General features: G+C 38.9%; 1 protein-coding gene across 3 annotated transcripts in view; it reads right to left on the bottom strand.

The window, feature by feature from the left end:
- Positions 1-1,729: 1,729 nt before the first annotated feature.
- SPPL2A (signal peptide peptidase like 2A) overlaps positions 1,730-19,841 on the bottom strand; it is a 59,874-nt gene continuing 41,762 nt past the window's right edge. The window contains exons 11-16 of one of the 3 annotated variants that reach the window (XM_030814099.1): positions 18,004-18,060; positions 17,756-17,809; positions 16,916-17,018; positions 13,565-13,642; positions 11,096-11,256; positions 1,767-2,074 (exon numbers count right to left, since the gene is read on the bottom strand). In XM_030814099.1, the coding sequence (XP_030669959.1) occupies positions 2,000-2,074; positions 11,096-11,256; positions 13,565-13,642; positions 16,916-17,018; positions 17,756-17,809; positions 18,004-18,060 (528 nt within the window). In that variant the 3' untranslated portion in view covers positions 1,767-1,999. Of the gene's footprint in view, positions 2,075-11,095; positions 11,257-13,564; positions 13,643-16,915; positions 17,019-17,755; positions 17,810-18,003; positions 18,061-19,841 lie in introns of all 3 variants that reach the window. The other 2 variants (XM_030814100.1, XM_003266920.4) reach the window with 2 other exon arrangements.

The following is a 19,841-nucleotide window of genomic DNA, read 5'->3' as shown; positions in this document are numbered from 1 at the left end:
TATTTTATTATTATAAATGAAAATATAGTTAGAGTTTTAAAATGGCACTTAATCTGTTCTCTCAGAGTCTGCCAAATAAATCAGATTTTTTGGAAAATATTCAAACTTGACACAATAGAGGCAAAATTAACTCTTGTCAGGTAAGTCATTTGCCATAAACGAAAGGACCCATAACTGCATTAAGCAGAGAGGGACTGACTGTCAATGGAACTTCTCTATTTTCAATTTATTCAGCAAAAGCGAACAATTTTTAAAAAGTCTCTAATGCAAAATTTAGTTCAAATATCAAAGGTCTGATCAATTTTAAAAGGCATTAGTTTTATTTTTAATAAATTGAACTGGCCTTAGATGAAAGATATAGTTCTGTTCACATATTTTATACATTATTTACAGAGAAATGAAAAATCCTGCTGCTTTTGTTATCAGTTGTCATTTGGGAATTTCTTAGTAAAATAAAAGAAAATGGAACGATAATTTGACCTCTGACCTCCAGGAGAACGTTCAGGCCACATCTAAAGTTTACCAAAGAATGAGGAAAAAACTTTTTTCAAGTTGGAAGGTACCAGAGTGATTAGCTGGTCTAACCTACTCATTTTGCAGATTAGAAAACTGAGATACAAGTGTCTTGAGCTGCGGCAAATTACTCAACTCTTCCTTGTACTGTAATTAAACTGAGACTAACACCAAGTCTCTTGCTGTTGTTGCCAGTTCTTTTCTCTGAATCGCACTTTGTACATCCTCCACCAAGATTAAGAATCATTACCTATGGGGCAAGGGGTGGGAATCAGGAAGAAAAAAAGGTAACGGGTTGGGGTGGGGGAATGTGGGATAATGTTAGGAATGTTGTATTCAACAACGAGCCATATGTATTAATACATAATTTCTTAACAAAAATAATTAAAAAAAACCAAACCTTAACATCAACAGAACCAAATTTCAAAGATCAGAAATACCAAAGTGAAACTGAATGTTAGTATTGAAATTTAAGCTACATTTTCAAAAAAAAGGCTGTCAAACCAATGAAAACTAGATTTCAGTTTCTGTCTCATTTTAGTGACTAGTTCTATATATTATGTTTCTCTATACTTGGAAAAATGTTCTTAATACACATGCAGTCTGAAGTAATTTCAGTTCTCAAGTTTATGAAACGATTGGGTTTACAAAAATACTACAAAAATGTGCACTTATATTTATTCCAAAATTATGTATTTCTAACCTCTGCAGTGACATAAGGTCCAAATTTTCACTGTTGAATCGCCTTCTTGCATGGTGTTAAACAGTTATTTCTATAGAGCAGATATAATTTGCATAAATCTTCTTTTTTTTTCTTTTTGAGACGGAGTCTCGCTCTGTTGCCCAGGCTGGAGTGCAGTGGTGCGATCTTGGCTCACTGCAAGCTCCACCTCCCGGGTTCACGCCATTCTCCTGTCTCAGCCTTCCCAGTAGCTGGGACTACAGGTGCCCTCCACCACACCCAGCTAATTTTCGGTATTTTTAGTAGAGAGGGGTTTCACCGTGTTAGCCAGGATGGTCTCGATCTCCTGACCTCGTGATCCGCCCACCTCGGCCTCCCAAAGTGTTGAGATTACAGGGGTGAGCCACCGTGCCTGGCCAATTTGCATAATTCTTTACAGTAAAACCCATTCAGAAATAGTAACTACTTGTATCTGCCATCAGAGCTGAAAGAAACAGATTTCAGTAAAAAAAAGTATAGGGGTGGGTCAAGGCATTTTTTTTTTTTAGAAAAATATACTGTATATAGTACATCTCGGAAACTACACAGACCATATGTTTTATTTAATGTGAAGGCACAACTTTAACATTAAAAGCAAAGCGTTTTAGTTATTTATGATGTAATTGTCAGTACCAGCTCATAAAAATATATTTTTGCAAGCATATCATTGAAGACTCTTTCAGATTGTCAATTCAAAAGTCAATTTAAAAAGTCGAAGTCTATTTGTAGAAAATCAATGACACATTATAGTAGTTCCACATAATATTATTGCTGGACAACCTGTTCACCAGATATCACAGGGTTTTCTTCATTTGTTGCATAATCCAGATGGTCCATCATCTAGGCATAAATAAAAGACGTTAGGAAATGCAAAATTTCAACTTGCCCCCAATATTCACTACATTAGCAAAAGGATTCTGAGTTTTTCTAAAAAACACAGATTGCTCTATGAAACTGAGCACTCCTTCTGGAGCACTGTTCTGGTTCAACATCCACACTTCTAAGGAGATAGTCAGGGTGACACTGAACCTCTCAGGAAGCCTAATCACATGACTCAAAGCCAATTTGTGTTCTCTGGATCTTCCATTATCTCCATTTCCCAATATGAATACTGCCCTTCATGGCAGTGAGAACTCCAGAACAAAAGGAAGATATTCTTGACACTTATTCCAGGACAGTATTCCAGGCAGTGTCCAATCACACAAATGGGAAAACTAAAAATGGCCTCATGAATCACTGTGAGAATACCTGCTGACTCTGGGACAGTGTGATATTATTGACACCTTGAAATAACTGTAAGATAATTTAAACTTTGGAAACATTATAACAATTTCTACAAAAAATGAACTTGATGTCAAATGATATCTGAAAACAAAACCAAGAATACATTTCCTAGGCCAGGCGCGGTGACTCAGGCCTGTAATCCCAGCACCTTGGGAGGCTGAGATGGGCAGATCACAAGGTCAGGAGTTTGAGACCAGCCTGGCCAAGATGGTGAAACCCCGTCTCTAATAAAAATACAAAAATTAGCTGGGCGTAGTGATGGGCGCCTGTAGGTCCAGCTACTCGGGAGGCTGAGGCAGGAGAATTGCTTGAACCCAGGAGGCGGAGGTTGCAGTGAGCCGAGATCACGCCACTGCACTCTAGCCTGGGCAACAGAGTGAGACTCTGTCAAAAAATATATATATATATATATTTGCTATAGACTATTTTAAATAAATTACCAGCTGGGCACGGTGGCTCACGCCTGTAATCCCAGCACTTTGGGAGGCCGAAGCGGGTGGATCACGAGATCAGGAGATCCAGATCGTCCTGGCTAACACAGTGAAACCCCGTCTCTACTAAAAAATACAAAAAAAATTAGCCAGACGTGGTGGCAAGTGCCTGTAGTCCCAGCTACTTCGGAGGCTGAGGCAGGAGAATGGTGTGAACCCAAGAGGCAGAGCTTGCAGTGAGCCGAGATCGTGCTACTGCGCTCCAGCCTGGGTGACAGAGCGAGACTCCGACCAAAAAAAAAAAAAAAAAAAAAAAAAAAAAAAAAAAAAGAAATTACCAATAACACTTTTCTCAAATGGTCACTTCAGCTCTGCCTATATTCTCATAAAAAATTGTCTTATATTTGAAAATGAAGGATGAAGAAACTGTTTAAATGCTTTCAGTGTTTCAGCAATTCAAATACAATTACTAAAAATAGAAAAAAGTATTTAATGCCTTTGTGAAGACTGTTAAAGACTTTTAGACTAGTGATTAAATTTCAGTATTGCGATCCACTTTTTTCCTCTCCTTCATCAAGAATTAGAAGAACGAAAGATCAGCAAGATAAATGTTCCTATTTTTGAAAAGTGGTTCTGAAGGCTTTAGTGTTTTTTGGAAGAAGAACAAGAGGGTGGAATCATCTCCAAACAGGGTCTCTTGACTTGCCAGGCAGAAAGAATACAACATGAGCTAAGGCTTTTGGCTGACAACAGTCTCAACTAATGGAGACAGCTTACAAAATCAAAACCTGGGCCAGGCGCAGTGGCTCATGCCTGTAATCCCAGCACTTTGGGAGGCCAACGCAGGTGGATCACGAGGTCAGGAGTTCGGGACCAGCCTGGCTTACATGGTGAAAACCTGTCTCCACTAAAAATACAAAAATTAGCCAAGCGTGGTGGTGCACCTGTAATCCCAATCCTACTTGGGAGGCTGAGGTGGGAGAATTGCTTGAACCTGAGAGGCAGAGGCTTTGAAGAGCCGAGATCACGCCACTGCACTCCAGCCTAGGCAATAGAGAGAGAGACCCTGTCTCAAAAAAATAAAAATAAATAAAAAATAAAAAACCTGCTGATACTCTACAAGCCATTTCAAGACCCAAAACTGTTTTGAGGTTTTCTAATTGCCAAAGATGTCCCCTAGATTTAAGGTCACTAGTTTGTAGCAATTCTAAGGGGAAAAAAACAAAAGCCAAATCAAGACAGATAACATTAAGCAGTTCACTATATGAAACATAAGATGAAGATGTTGAACATTTAATTTTAGTCAATTTAAATGAAGAGGGGATAGGAAAAGTATGTAAGATATATTTAGGCCCCTTTTCTTCTAGGAATTTAGAAGTTCTGGGTCTAAGAGATTAGGGCTGTGTAGAGAGAAAATTGAAGCAGCCTCAGCAGAATGGAGGGTGGAGAAACCCTCTTTCTTCCCCAGGATCTGCTTACCCCGGCAACTGTAATCTAATGAAATGACAGTCCACATACCCTAAATTATAACATGCTTCCCTGGTGCCTCGTTAGCACAGTAGGTAGTGAGTCAGTCTCATCTAACTTGCCTCTTCTTTCCTAATCCCCAGGTACCTCACTGGCACTATATAATCTAATCCCTGAACATAGAAATATATTAATTAAAAAAACCACTTTCAAAGTCAACTTATTGAGAAGTAAGCATCTCTATTCCCTATTTACTTTACTGACTTTCCAATAAAAACAATACAGAAACATAAAGGACAAAGTATTAAAAAATACAACAATAAATTAACATAAATAATACAATTAATTGACAAAATTGGCAAACATTTTCATCATATTTGGAAACAGGAAAGCTTGATTTGGAAAGATGGCTCTGAAATCAGGTCAGCTAACCTGGAGTTTTCTGATAGCTCTGCTTGCTTATAATTGAACCAATCTCCAGAAATAGTCTAATACAACACTCACTAAAGCAGCATAACTGGAGACTCGCTGATACTAAAGCAGAGTTGTTCTAACTTATCTCTGTATTCTGACTTGTCAGTTACAGCTGTGACTTCTAAAAATAATGAGAAGTACTAGTGACATTTAACAGACACAACTCACTGTTTACTGGATATCACAAACTGAAAACTTACCACCTGCCTGGAGAAAAATAGCCTATTGGACATTGCTGCACAAATTTAACTCCACTTATTTCATTATAGAAGCAAAAAATATCCCCTAAAATGATGACTCCTCTTCATTGTGCTATATGCCAAAGTAATTATGACTCTGCTTGATTTTTCTCTTCTGAGAAAAAAGTATCTTTATTTGCTTTATACTAATTAGAACTAAGACTTCACATAAAATCAAGTAAGTGGGTCTGAGTACTGTAGCTCTTGAAGCATTCCACAAAAAATGTTCATAGGAAATATAGTGTAACTAGTTTTGGGCTGTAGAAAATAATTTACAATTAGTATTTCCAAATTAGTATCCTTTTTTTTGTGTGTGAGATGGAGTTTCACTCTTGTTGCCCAGGCTGGAGTGCAATGGCGCGATCTCGGCTCACTGCAACCTCCGCCTCCCGGGTTCAAGCAATTCTCCTGCCTCAGCCTCCCTAGCAGCTGGGATTACAGGCACGCGCCACCACGCCTGAATAATTTTTTTGTATTTTTAGTAGAGATGGGATTTCACTACGTTGGCCAGACTGGTCTCGAACTTCTGATCTCAGGCAATCCACCCGCCTCAGCCTCCCAAAGTGCTGGGATTACAGGCGTGAGCCACCGTGCCCAGCCCAAATTAGTATTATTTTAGTGAAACCCTATAGAAACATTACTTCTTTTGATGAGAGAAACTCACAGGAAGGGCTAAAAGACTCGAAGTAAGATCCTGAAGTATTTCAATAAAGTCTCCAAGTTACAACAAGTGAGGTATAACTTGCCCACTAAAAACAGCATGGAAAGACTGTCAGGGTACCTGGACATTTAAAGAGTCTCCAGTGAAAAGTCCTGCTTTTTACTACCAATATTCTTGCACTCAACTCTATTATCAGGGATTCGAATGAACCAAATGACTAATAGTATAAACAAATTTGCCTTAGCCTTAGATTGTAACTTTATGTTACCTGTTTTGTATTTGATTATTTCAAAACAGCAGCAAAAACTTGCAATATTTACAAAAAAAGATTGCACATAAAGACTGTAGAGATACATGTCTAGTTTAATGTTTTAAAAGTGCCTCACTTTTACAGTGGCATATGACAATTACAGTCATTTGATAAGGGCTGCTGAAATACAATCAGGAAGCTTATACACACATGCAAAAGTAACTAAAGGCCAGTGGATGAAGGATCGAGCATTACAGGTGCACTGCATAAAGACTTACAATAACATTAGCTGAGAATTTACAGCATAAAGACTACTGTCATAAGCATTGTGGATTCCTAATACGTAACAGCTAATACTTAGTGAGGGAGGCATATACAAATACCTGCACTGCAGGGCAGATGTTAGTAAGTATTTAAAGTACAAAGTCTAAAAAAACATGGTGAAAGGTAAATGTGATTTTAATTGGAGCGCCTACTTCCTTCTAATTTCTTAGAGATCTGCTTGGAGAAGGCAGAATTTAAGTTGGGAGTTAAACAGGGATATTCTGGAAATAGAAACTGACAAAGCTTAGGAAATGACGGAGGTTGGGAGAGAGAAGCAAATTTCCAAAGAAACACAATGTTAATAACTTTATGTATACAACAACTCTAAATATTTAACTATTTCCAGTATGAGTTAGCATAAAAAGATATGGAAGCTACAAAGAAAGAAACTGTTTACAGTAGCTGCCTGTTAAGGGTGGGGGTGGGGGAAGAATGGTTACAAAAAGGACTCCCATTTTTACTTTAGACACTTTTGTATTGCTTATTTTAAAAACACAAATACGTATTACTTTGTAATTAAGATACAAAAAAGAAAAATTACTAAAATGAAAACGGTAAAGGTCTATGCAAAAATTTTAGTAAATTAACTACCAATAATATTAACCTACGACATTAAAATAGAACAAAGAAGACTAGGATTACTACAATGAACATCTTTTCACATCATTTTTGCCCAAATTTTTAATCATTTTCTGAAAATACCTTAAAGAGAAATTACTGGGTCAAAGTAAATAATAAAGTATGATATATGCATATAAGGGAATATTATATAGCCATTAAAATAATTTTATAAGGAATTTAAAATAAAATATAAAATGCAGTGAAAAAGAAAGAGAACTATTTACAGTATCATTCACTCGTCTATCCATTTATCCAGAGAAGGCACAGAAGGAAATTCACTTAAACCTTAACTATCTCTAGGTGGTAGAATTATGGGTGGACTTAATTTTCCTCTTGTATTTTTAAAAAATATTTTCCCAATTTTCTGTAATCACATATTTTTATTTATTTATTTTTGAGACAGAGTCTTGCTCTATCACCCAGGCTGGAGTGCAGTGGTGCAATCTCAGCTCACTACAACCTCCACCTCCCAGGTTCAAGCGCTTCTTGAAGTAGCTGGGATTACAAGCATGCGCCACCATGCCCAGTTAATTTTTGTATTTTTAGTAGAGATGAGGTTTTGTCATGTTGGCCAGGCTGGTCTCAAACTCCTGACCCGAGGTGATCTGCCCGCCTCAGCCTCCCAAAGTGCTGGGATTACAGGCGTGAGCAACTGCGCCCAGCCTATAAGCATATATTTTTTAATAATAAAATACTTTAAAAGCTGTATGAAAGGGAAATGAATTTTTTGTAAGTAAAAATAAATTCTGACAATGAAAATAACAAGAAACATAAATAATTCTGTAAGAGAGCACATGTGCTCTCACTAACAATCCTAAATTTCAATTCTAAACTAAACAAAGATTTAATGTCAACTCACAATAAAATTTCCTGATGTTGCTTGTCTTCTTTGTCCTGATTTACAGTTAATCAGATAAGTACCCCTAATAATAGAAATCTCTTGCTCACAGGCCTGTCCTGAGTCTCTTCTTCTGCCTCTACATTCTCACTCTATTCTGTATGCTAATGGCACTCTCAAGTATCTATCTCTAGCCAGGTCTGTCTCTTGCACGTCAGACCTATTTATTCAACTGCCTATTATTTCTCTCTTTGTGGTGATCCAATAGGTACTTCTGAAATGTTCAAGATTGAATTCATCATCATCTTCCTCAACCCTGTTGCCTTTCCTTCATCACCATCCCCCCACTCAGTTTCCCAATCCAGAAGCCCTGGACTCTACTTCTTTTCCTCTACGCATACTGACTCCATCATCAGGCCCTATTATGCCTCTAAATTTCTCTTAACTTTGTTCACGTCTTTCCATCTCACTACTTTGCTAATTTAGGCTTCTATCACTTCTTTTTTGTTTGTGTTTTTGTTTTGAGACAGGGTCTCGCTCTCTCTGTTGCCCAGGCTGAGTGAAGTGGTGCAATCATGGCCCACTGAAGCCCCTATCTTCCGGACTCAAGCAATCCTCCCACCTCAGGCTCCCGAGTAGCTAGGACCAAAGGCATGTGCCACCACGCCCACCAAATTTTTTCTTTTTTGTAGAGACAGGGTCTCGCATGTTGCCCAGGCTGGTCTCAAACTCCTGGGGTCAAGTGATCCTCCTGGCTTAGCCTCCCAAAGTGCTGCAATTATCAGTGTAAACAACCATGTCTGGCCTTCTATCACTTCTTATTGCAATAATTGTCCCCAGTTTTGCTCCCTTAATTTTCTAGATTTCTTAAAACCTTGAATGGTCTCCAATGCTTAGTATAGAGTCCAAACTCTTAAATGTGGCTTATCAGATGCTACAAGGCTCTCACTCCTGCTTCCTTCTCCAGTTTTCATTTCCTGTAGCTCCTGTAACCCTTACTCAGCATTATAGCCATCCTAACCTTCACTGAGTTTCTAGAATGTGCCATGTTCTCTTCCCTCTGAGCCTCGGAAGACATGGTTCCTTCAACATGGAACACACAGCTCAGTCTTAAAGTCTGGACATAAATTTAATATTCTTTAGAAAGCCTTCCCCAAATCACCTAGGACTCTTTCCTGAAACCACAAGCACTGGATATCCCATCTATAGTTTTCGTGGCACCTGCCGTAACTAATACGTTTACCACGCTTTATTGTTAGTGACTTTATCTCTATTCCCCACTAGACTGTAACTTTCGTTTTTTTTTTTTTTTTTGAGATGGAGTCTTGCTCTGTGCCCCAGGCTGGAGTGCAGTGGCACGATCTTGGCTCACTGCAAGCTCCGCCTCCCAGGTTCACGCCATTCTCCTGCCTCAGCCTCCCGAGTAGCTGGGACTACAGGTGCCTGCCACCACGCTTGGCTAATTTCTTTTTGTATTTTTTAGTGGAGACGGAGTTTCACCGTGTTAGCCAGGATGGTCTCGATCTCCTCACCTCGTGATCCTCCCGCCTCGGCCTCCCAAAGTGCTGGGATTACAGGCGTGAGCCACCGCGCTCGGCTAGACTGTAACTTTCAAGAGGTCATGAGAATAGGCCTCTTTCTAACTTGATCATCTTGTATCACCAATACCAAAAATAGTATCCTCTCATAGAATCACTCATAAACATTTGCTAAATGAAGAAATATAAAACCATTAAAAAATGATGTAGAGTACTTTTTGAGATGTGATTTTTAGATGTTATTAGCATAGTGTATATCATAGGATACACTTTTATTTTTAAAAATCTATAAAAATAAAAAACCTATGTGAATGTCATCTTCAATGGAAAAGTTAAAAGTTACCTTACTAGTTTAGTCAAAGGCATTATGATCATAAACTACTTCTACATATAACAGTATAAGTTGAGACAACAGCTTTGTGATGTAGGCAAGACAGGTATTACTAGCTTAACCAAATCTCAAAGAAATTTTAAGATTTCCTCAAAAAAATTCTAAACCAGTGTTTTTTCAAATCATAGTAGTTTGTAACTTAACGTGTTAACCACCTCTCATTAAATAACACTATAAATGACACGAAAGACCAAGCACAAGATGGACATAGACTTTGAACTGTTTATCTACTATCAGAATTTCAGCCACCCATCCAAAGTGTCTCTCTTTTTGTTCACGTGACCACTGACACAGAAGCATGAGGGTGGATGGAGGAGGGTGGTAGTTGTAATAGGGGAAAGCAGAGCTAACTGCCTCACAAAGTGCCTTCATGAAGGGGTCAGTGCCACGGCCCTGACCTCAATAGGCTAGGGTTTCCCAACTCTTCTTAATTTCAATGCAAACAGACTTTACTGGAATACCAAGAACATTTAGGAAAAAAAAAAAAAAGAAAAGGCTTTAACTTCAATGAAGAAACCACTCAAGCAAAAGAGACCTTGGTATCAAGATTTTCTTTGTTTAGAAATTTTAAAGAAAGCTCAACCTTGATTCACTTAAATCACAAATGAGTGCCCTATCTAGTTTGGTTAGGCCCATTTAGATGCTGAAGAGCACACTTTTTTTTTTGAGATGGAGTTTCGCTCTTGTTGCCCAGGCTGGAGTGCAATGGCGTGATCTTGGCTCACTGCAACCTCTGCCTCCTGAGTTGAAGTGATTCTCCTGCCTCAGCCTCCCAAGTAGCTGGGATTACACGCGCCTGCCACAACACCTGGCTAATTTTTTGTATTTTTAGTAGAGACAGGTTTCACCATGTTGGCCAGGCTGGTCTCGAACTTGTGACCTCAGGTGATCCATCTGCCTCGTCCCCCCAAAGTGCTGGGATTACAGGCGTGAGCCACCGTGCCTAGCCAGAGTACACTTTTTATCTGCAAAACCTTAGGACTCTTACTATAAATAGCTAATGCTTGGTCTCAAAATTAAGTACTTATTTTAAACATCGAGTTTTATCTTTCATGAAGTCTGCTTTTGTGTAGGTTTTGAAAATACATGTTGAAATGCTATTTTGTTTTCCCTGATGTCCTCTGCAGTTCTTTTGTAGTTTTGTCTTGAATCACCAGGCTTTTGGCATTAAGATTGCAGGGGAGGTGACAAATGGTGATTCAGCAGGTGGACAGTGAGTAAGGGGGTATTACAGTACTTTTTGGTACATAAAAGCTTTGCTATATATATAGGCTGTTCCCACCCAAAATCAGTCAGTAAATTAAGTCATAAGATAACTTGGTAACCAAAGTACAAGCACATACCTGATAGCTGTTACCTTTCCAGAACTTTTTCATTTCCTTACGTCTCCAGGCAACAACTGAGGCAGTAATAAGTGTGCAAGGTACTAAATAGAGGAGAGCAGGTTGCCCCTTTTTCATCAGCACCAGAACAACAAATGTAAGTATCATGCCAATAGCATAGGCTGCAAGAAGAATACCAAGCTATAAGTCATTTCTACATGTTACCAAAGGTGGGTTTTTTCCTCTCTCATTTATGTACTGGTTTTCAAATATTTCTGAGGATATTTTTGCTCTATGACTTCTTGTAATTTCATCATTTTCCCAGATAGCATTAGGAGACATCTTCTACAGAGCTTTTGAAAAATGTGGAAACTGGTTAGCATTTCAATTATTACTAACCTAACCATGTATCACTGATAAGAGATAATAATTCATGAGAGTTTCAATTATCTGTTGTTATTAAAGATGTTAAATAGGCCAGGCGCGGTGGCTCATGCCTGTAATCCCGCACTTTGGGAGGCTGAGGCCGGCGGATCACGAGGTCAGGAGATCGAGACCATCCTGGCTAACATGGTGAAACCCCATCTCTACTAAAAATACAAAAAAATTAGCCGGGCGAGGTGGCCGGTGCCTGTAGTCCTAGCTACTTGGGAGGCTGAGGCAGGAAAATGGCGTGAACCCTGGGGGGCGGAGCCCGCAGTGAGCCGAGATCGCGCCACTGCACTCCAGCCTGGGCGACAGCGAGACTCCGTCTCAAAAAAAAAAAAAAAAAAGATGTTAAATAGTTAAATCTGTACCAATAGGTACTATAGGTTGTTTTAAAAAATCTTCCTAACACTGATTACATACTTCCTAAACTTTGTTAATAAGCACATACTTTTGAACTTTTCTTTTTTTTTTTTTTTGAAATGGAGTTTTGCTCTTGTTGCCCAGGCTGGAGTGCAATGGCACGATCTCAGCTCACCGCAACCTCCGCCTCCTGGGTTCAAGCGATTCTCCTGCCTCAGCATCCCGAGTAGCTGGGATTATAGGCATGCACCACCACACCTGGCTAATTTTGTATTTTTTAGCAGAGACTGGGTTTCTCCATGTTGGTCAGGCTGGTCTCAAACTCCCGACCTCAGGTGATCCGCCCGCTTCAGCCTCCCAAAGTGCTGGGATTACAGGTGTGAGCCACCGTGCCTGGCCTGAACTTTTCTTAGTGACTCAGGGTTTTACTAGGAACATAGGATCTCAGAATATTCCCTTTATAAACAACTTAGTATAGTTTCTAATTTTAAAGATGAGGCAATGGAGGAACAGGGAGTTTAAGTGAGTTGTCCAAAGGTACACAAAATTAATGAACACTCCTATAATCTGCCTTTGGATACTAATATGTTAAAGCCCTGGAGAGTACTATACTTAGTGGCCTCAAACTGCTTTTTTTGAGACGGAGCCTCGCTCAGTTGCCCAGGCTGGAGTGCAGTGGTGCAATCTTGTCTCTTGAACCCACTTCCCAGGTTCAAGCAATTTTCTTGCCTCAGCCTCCCGAGTAGCTGGGAATACAGGTGTGCACCACCATGCCCAGCAACTTTTTGTATTTTTAGTAGAGATGAGATTTCACCATGTTGGCCAGGCTGGTCTCAAACTCCTGACCTCAAGTGATCCACTTGCCTTGGCTTCCCAAAGTGCTGGGATTACAGGCATGAGGGACCACGTCTGGCCAGCCATTGCGCCCGGCTGAGACTGCTTTTTGAATTTCTTTATACTTTTTTTCTTTTCTTCATCTTCTCCCTCACTTAGCTATTTCTTTTCTTTTTCTTTCTTTTTTTTTTTTTTTTTTTTGAGACAGAGACTCAATCTTTCGCCCAGGCTATAGTGAAGTGGTACGATCGTGGCTTACTGCAGCCTTGACCTCTTGGGCTTAAGCGTTTCTCCCATCTCAGCCTCCTGAGTAGCTGGGACCATAGGCATGACTACCACACCCAGCTAATTCAAAAATAATTTTTTTTTTTTTGAGACAAAGTCTTGCTCTGTCACCAGGCTGGAGTGCAGTGGCGCAATCTTGGCTCACTGTAACCTCTGCCTCCCAGGTTCACGTGATTCTCCTGCCTCAGCCTCCCCAGTAGCTGAGACTACAGGTGTGTGCCGCCATGCCCAGCTAATTTTTTTTGCATTTTTAGTAGAGATGGGGTTTCATCATGTTGGCCAGGATGGTCTCAATCTCTTGCCCTCATGATCTGCCTGCCTCGGCCTCCCAAAGTGCCGGGCTTACAGGCGTGAGCCACTGTGCCTGGCCCTAAAACTGTTTTTATAGAGATCACTATGTTGCCCAGGCTCGTCTAGAACTCCTGCGCTCAAGCAATCTGCCTGCCTTGGCCCCCAAAGTGCTAGGACTCCAGGGGTGAACCACCATGCCCAAACTGTACTCCTTCTTTATTTTCAGACCTCTGTCTTTTCCTCCAGAGGATACAATTCAACATTTAATAGAAAGAAAAAACAAAAACTTACCAACTGTAGACGAAACATAGTATATATAAGAAGAACCAGTCTGAACATCAAATCTTCTACAGTATGCGATCAACAGGCCTTAAAAAACACATTATTTTCTTAAAACAATAACAGCAATGCAAATTCAACTGTTAACAATAGTAACAGTATATGTTAAATTGAATCTTCATTGTTGTATTATGAGAACATTCAAGTACCTCAAATTCTTGACAAAATTTTATATGCTGATTTTAAAAATACTTAATACCATACTTTAAACATTTCCTCAAGCTATTAAATAGTTTTTAACTATCATTTTTATTAGCTGCTCAATATTCCATGTCATGAAGAAAACTTTTTTTTTTTTTTTTGAGACGGAGTCTCGCTCTGTTGCCCAGGATGGAGTGCAGTGGTGCGATCTCGGCTCACTGCAACCTCCGCCTCCCAGGTTCAAACAATTCCCCTGCTCAGCCTCCCGAGTAGCTGGACTACAGGCACGTGCCACCACACTTGGCTAATTTTTTGTATTTTAGTAGAGATGGGGTTTCATCATGTTGGCCAGGGTGGTCTCGATCTCCTGACCTCATGATCCACTGGCCTCGGCCTCCCAAAGTCCTGGGATTACAGGCATGAGCCACCAAGCCCGGTCATGAAGAAAACTTTTAAAATTTATCATTAAAAAATGTATTGAACAGACAAATGGGTTTACATCAAACTAAAAAGCTTCTGCACAGCCAAGGAAACAGTCAACAAAGTGAAGAAAACACCTATGAAATGGGAGAACATATTTGCAAACTATGTATCTGATAAGGGGTTAACATCTAAAATATATTAATATAAGGAACTCAAACAACTCAATAGTAAGTGAACAACCCAATTAGAAAATGAGCAAAGGATTTGAATAGCTAATTCTCAATAGAAGACACATAAATAGCCAACAGGTATATGAAAAAATTGCTCAAAATCACTAATCATCAGAAAAATGCAAATTAAAACCACAATGAGATATCACCTTACATATGTTAGAATGGCTGTTATTAAAAAAACGAAAAGTAAGCCTTAGAGAGGATGTAGCAAAAAGGGAACCCTGTACGTTGTTGATGGGAATGTAAATTAGTGCAGCCATTATGGAAACCAGTATGATGGTTCTTCAGAAAATTAAAATTAGAACTACCATTTGGTCTAATAATCCCATTACTGGGTATATATCCAAAGGAACTGAAATCAGTATGTCAAAGAGATATTTGCATTCCCATATTCACTGCAGCATTATTCACAATAGCCAAGATATGGAAGCAACCTAAGTGTCCATCAACAGATGAATGAATAAAGAAAATGTGGTACATACACAGACTGGAATACTATTCAGTTGGGTTTTTTTTTGGAGACAGAGTCTCGCTGTGTCACCCAGGCTGGAGTGCAGTGGTGTGTGGAGTGCAGTGGTGTGATCTCAGCTCATTGCAACCTCTGCCTCCTGGGTTCAGGGGATTCTCCTGTCTCAGCCTCCCAAGTAGCTGGGATTATGGGCATGTGCTAACACACATGGCTAATTTTTGTATTTTTAGTAGAGATGGGGTTTCACCATGTTGGCCAGGCTGGTCTTGAACTCCTGACCTCAAGTGATCCACCTGCCTCAGCCTCCCAAAGGGCCGGGATTACAGGCATGAGCCGCCACGCTTGGCTCATGCTTTCATTTGTAAACATGCAATTATGCAGAAACAACTCATTTAATATCTATTTCTTGTAAGAAATTTGTTGAACCTTTTCTTCTTCCCAAAGAAGAAATCTCAGCTTGCATTTATTTATAATGTTATAAAAACAGATAGGATGACATTTAACCACTTAAAAATCATAAAATAATTTTACTATCTTCATTAGTTATTTGAATTAATTAGTTTTGGTCTCTATAAAATTAATAAAATAAGTCCCTTGCTGTTTTTGCTGTTTAATCACATTTCCACGTTTTTTAAAAAATAGTACTTTTTTCCTCCCTAAATTCAAATTTAGCTTTTAGGATTAAGTCATGTATTGTCAGTACCTCTGCTCTTTGGAGAAATATTTTTGTTTTAGACCTTTGACATTTACTTCAATAACGTAGTATTTATATACTATTTTTACAAGTTCTATGCCAAGTTCTATACAGAAGATCTTGTATAGCCCTTGGTGTGGAAATGGTAAAATCAGGTATAAGTTTAATGATATTCAAAGAAGTGTAAGGTTACTCAACAGAATGTTTTCCTTGTTTTATCAATTACGTGAATCAAGATTCACTGAGCTAAGAGAGCTGCTATAATGGACTTTGCCATGTCAACTTGCAGGGCAACACTGCTAGCTTTTCTCTCTCTACCTGGTTTTACTATGTAAATAGAAGGGCTTTTTCAGAAGCACCAGTACTCCTCACCCATCCACCACAGGCAGTTAGTACATAGGGAGACTGTAAGAAAAATGAAGAAGGAGCTGGTGCGGTGGCTCACGCCTATAATCCCAGCACTTTGGGAGGCCGAAGTGGGCAGATCACAAGGTCAGGAGATCGAGACCATCCTGGCTAACACGGTGAAACCAGTCTCTACTAAAAATACAAAAAATTAGCCAGGTGTAGTGGCAGGCGCCTGTAGTCCCTGTTACTCAGGAGGCTGAGGCAGGAGAAGCGTGAACCTGGGAAGCGGAGGTTGCAGTGAGCTGAGATCACGCCACTGCGCTCCAGCCTGGGTGACAGAGAGAGACTCCATCTCAAAAAAAAAAAAAGAAAAATGAAGAAGGAAAAACTCAGTTGATAGAGGAATATTATTAATTACTTCTAAACTAAATTATTACTGGGCTTGGATTAAGTTTATTCTACAGACAGTGCAGTGAGGAAAGTAAGGCAAAACCACACTGTCAGAGCAGACATGCTAAGAGATGGTGATAAATTCCACTATAAACTGTGTCTTTTTGTATTACGCAGTCCTACAAGCTGGTGTTCTTCTATGTTTCTCCTCTTGATCACAGCCTTGCCTAATATTCTTAAACCCCTTTTTCTAAAACATAACTATTATCTTAAAATATAAGTAATATAAACTATTTGTTTGGCATTATTATATTCAACTTCTAAAAAGAGTCACAAATATACTTTCTTGAAGAAGAAGGTTAAACTGATCCTAGTTGCTTCCTCTAACAAACTTTTTGAGCCATGGGAGCTATTACAGTACTTTAGTTGTTACCATTTGGGCTTTACCTTCTACCCCTCAACAAGCTTTTTTGTTATGACAATCTCAGCTCTAGTGACAGCCAGAAATAGTTAATACAGAGTAGGTAACTTTTAACAGATTCTATACATATGATGATTTAAAATCATCAGTATTTTTTTTAACTAAAATTGTTACAATTGCTTACCTGGTACAATAATGTCTCCAAAACCCAATATTGAAACAGGCATGAGGCACACACTCATTACTGAGAAATAGATCAGTTTTGGTACTCTGATGACTACTGGCAACTGTTCAAAAACAAAAACAAAACAAAACAAAACAAAACAGAAGCCACCAATGAACTTCTTGGCAATCTTTACCCGTATCTTTTATTTATATATTTATTTTTTGGAGACAGAGTCTCGCTCTGTCGCCCAAGTGGAGTGCAGTGGCGCGATCTCAGCTCACTGCAACTGCAACTGCAACCTCCGCCTCCCAGGTTCAAGCGATTTTCCTGCCTCAGCCTCCCAAGTAGCTGGGATTACAGGCATGAGCCACCACGCCTGGCTAATTTTTCTATTTTTAGTAGAGACAGGGTTTCACCATGTTGGCCAGGCTGGTCTCAAACTCCTGACCTCAGGTGATCCGCCTGCCTCAGCTTCCCAAAGTGCTGGTATTACAGGCATGAGCCACCGTGCCTGGCCACCCATATCTTCTAGAAAGGGAATGATTAACATTAGAATAGTTCTTTTTGACAGTTTAAAGGAACTTGAAATACTCTGTTTCTATATCCAAAAGAAAAAGATTAGTTTTGAAAAAAATGAAGCTCAAAACACATGTAGGATTAATAGTATTAACCAAGTATCCCCACATTTAACCTTTTTTTTTTCTCTTTGCCAAGAATAGAACTCAGGCCTTGAAACATAGAAAACAGAATAGGCCTTATTTTTTTTGGCAATCTGGATTTTTTTTTCCCCAAAGAAGAGTCTTGTCTCAGAGGGTATGATTTAAAGTCCAATGAACATATCTGAAATACAATCCTTACTTTCTCATGGGGAGCTGAGGGTTGACCAGTGGCTTCCACCAAGTTTCCATCATTCTAGGATGAAACCCAAGTCAATAGGTATTTAATAATTTAGAATAACTAAGAAAAGAGCTATATTTTCTGAGAAATAAGTTTTACAATACCTTAACATGCACTACGTGACCAATGAATTACACAGGAAAGCAAATTATTAACTGGATACACATACATACACTGGATAGCCATTTCTATTTCATTGCCATCCCTACCTTTTCATTATTTCCAAAAGGTCCAGCTGCAAGTTCAACCATGATACTCTCACCATTCTAAAATTGAGAAGGAAAAGAAGTTGTCTAATCATTTAAAGAGAACAATCTGCCACTATTCAAGTGTGATATAAGCCCCATGGCATATGGCCAGTTACACTGATTGAAAATGGGCTGCAGACTGCTTTTTTCCTAAAGTCTTTGTAGATAGCAAAAACTGAAGTCATCTAAAACAAAGTCCACCTAGTACAGTTGCTCCACTTTATCAGAGCTCAATAATTCTCAGAAATTGGCAAATGAATCATGTAAAAATAATTCAAGTGAACCCTCCGTTCTGATTTGTAATGACATATTAATATCTGACATTTGTAATGGGTTAAAAATTTTAGGTACAGTACTTTTAGTTACATTATGCCTTATATGTTCTTAGTAGTTTTCAGTAATGTCAATGAAGAAGGTCATACTAAAATCTTTTACACTTAGCTTTGTAAAAAAAATTGGTAACTTTATTTGAATAAATATACATCTGACCTTATGGCTACTCACCACAGTAACAAAACAATGAAACCAAACTTGAAAAGATCCAACCCTATAGAACCTGAGAAGCTTCTCTAGCCTAACTCTCATCCAATTTCAGCCCTGCCTGCTTTCTATGATCCAATCAAAACATTAACCTTAGCGAAATTTCCCTCCCTTGTGCCTGGATAAAGTCTTTTTATGTGGGCTGTGTGAGGGGTTCATTTAAAAAATTTTTCCTGATAGCCAAGTCTGTTGTGGAGAGGGAAAACATTGTGAGGCAGCAAGCTAAGACTGCATGAACCACTCATTTTATCTTTCGTATTATGTTAAGTATATCAGCAAAGCAGGTACAGGGAAGATAAACAAATGCTGAATTTCAGGAAAATTTGATTGACTAACTATAATATTTTCCATGTGGGTGGGGTGCACAGGAGAAACCACTTGAGTGTTTTTAAAAGGACCTCACTGATTCCTGAGCTGAGTAGAAAGGAGGATAAAACCTGTAACTGCAGAAATCTTTTGCGCATATTAAGCTTTGGGTTACAGAAGGGTTAAGTCAAAGGAGTTTAGGAAAATAAACTAATACTAAGTACGGTTCCTTAAAGCAGATTCCCAGGTTGTGATAACATTTCCAGATAAAGAGTTCATTTTGGTTCACTTTCTAATTGTTATGTAAAACATTTAACTGAAGACCATCATTGACATCCTCCCATACATTTAAAGATACCTGAGTAACTACTACTTGTAAGACACAATACTGAGCACAGTGGTGGATGGAAAAAAATGAGTAAGACAGGCTCTTATTGCTGCCACTTATGGCGACCTGCCTTGCCAACTCACTAGAAGGCCACCAATACTTGGGTCAAGAACATGTTTAGAATATGCAATATTTAATCCTTCAAATTTACAGTGAAAACCAGGAAAATCAGCAATCTGATTTCTGAGTTACCTACTAAACTAAGGCCTGCTGCCTTAATAAAAACAAACAAATCAGACTCAGAAGAAGGTATTAAAGTAAATCTATAGCAGTGAACTCCAAAGAGCGAGCACTTAGCTTTTTCCACCATATTAGGTTGCTAGAAATCACATTCCTAGTCAGCAGGAACTAAGAAATAGGAAGACGAAACATTTCTTAAGCACAAAAGAAAGAAGGCTAAAAGACACCTTTATTTTCATCCTATACCTTAAAATTCTGAAACATTCTATGTATATGGAATGCAAACAGTTTTCTGGGGCAGATATGTTTATTCACAAAGTGAGAGTAGTATCAGAATGGAAAAGTTATTTTAAAAAAAAGTTTAGTTACAGTTTACAGCTATATC

Source organism: Nomascus leucogenys, chromosome 6 (genome assembly GCF_006542625.1).
Source record: "Nomascus leucogenys isolate Asia chromosome 6, Asia_NLE_v1, whole genome shotgun sequence".
Classification (NCBI taxonomy): Eukaryota; Metazoa; Chordata; class Mammalia; order Primates; family Hylobatidae; genus Nomascus; species Nomascus leucogenys.
This window is presented reverse-complemented; position numbering and strand designations above follow the sequence as displayed.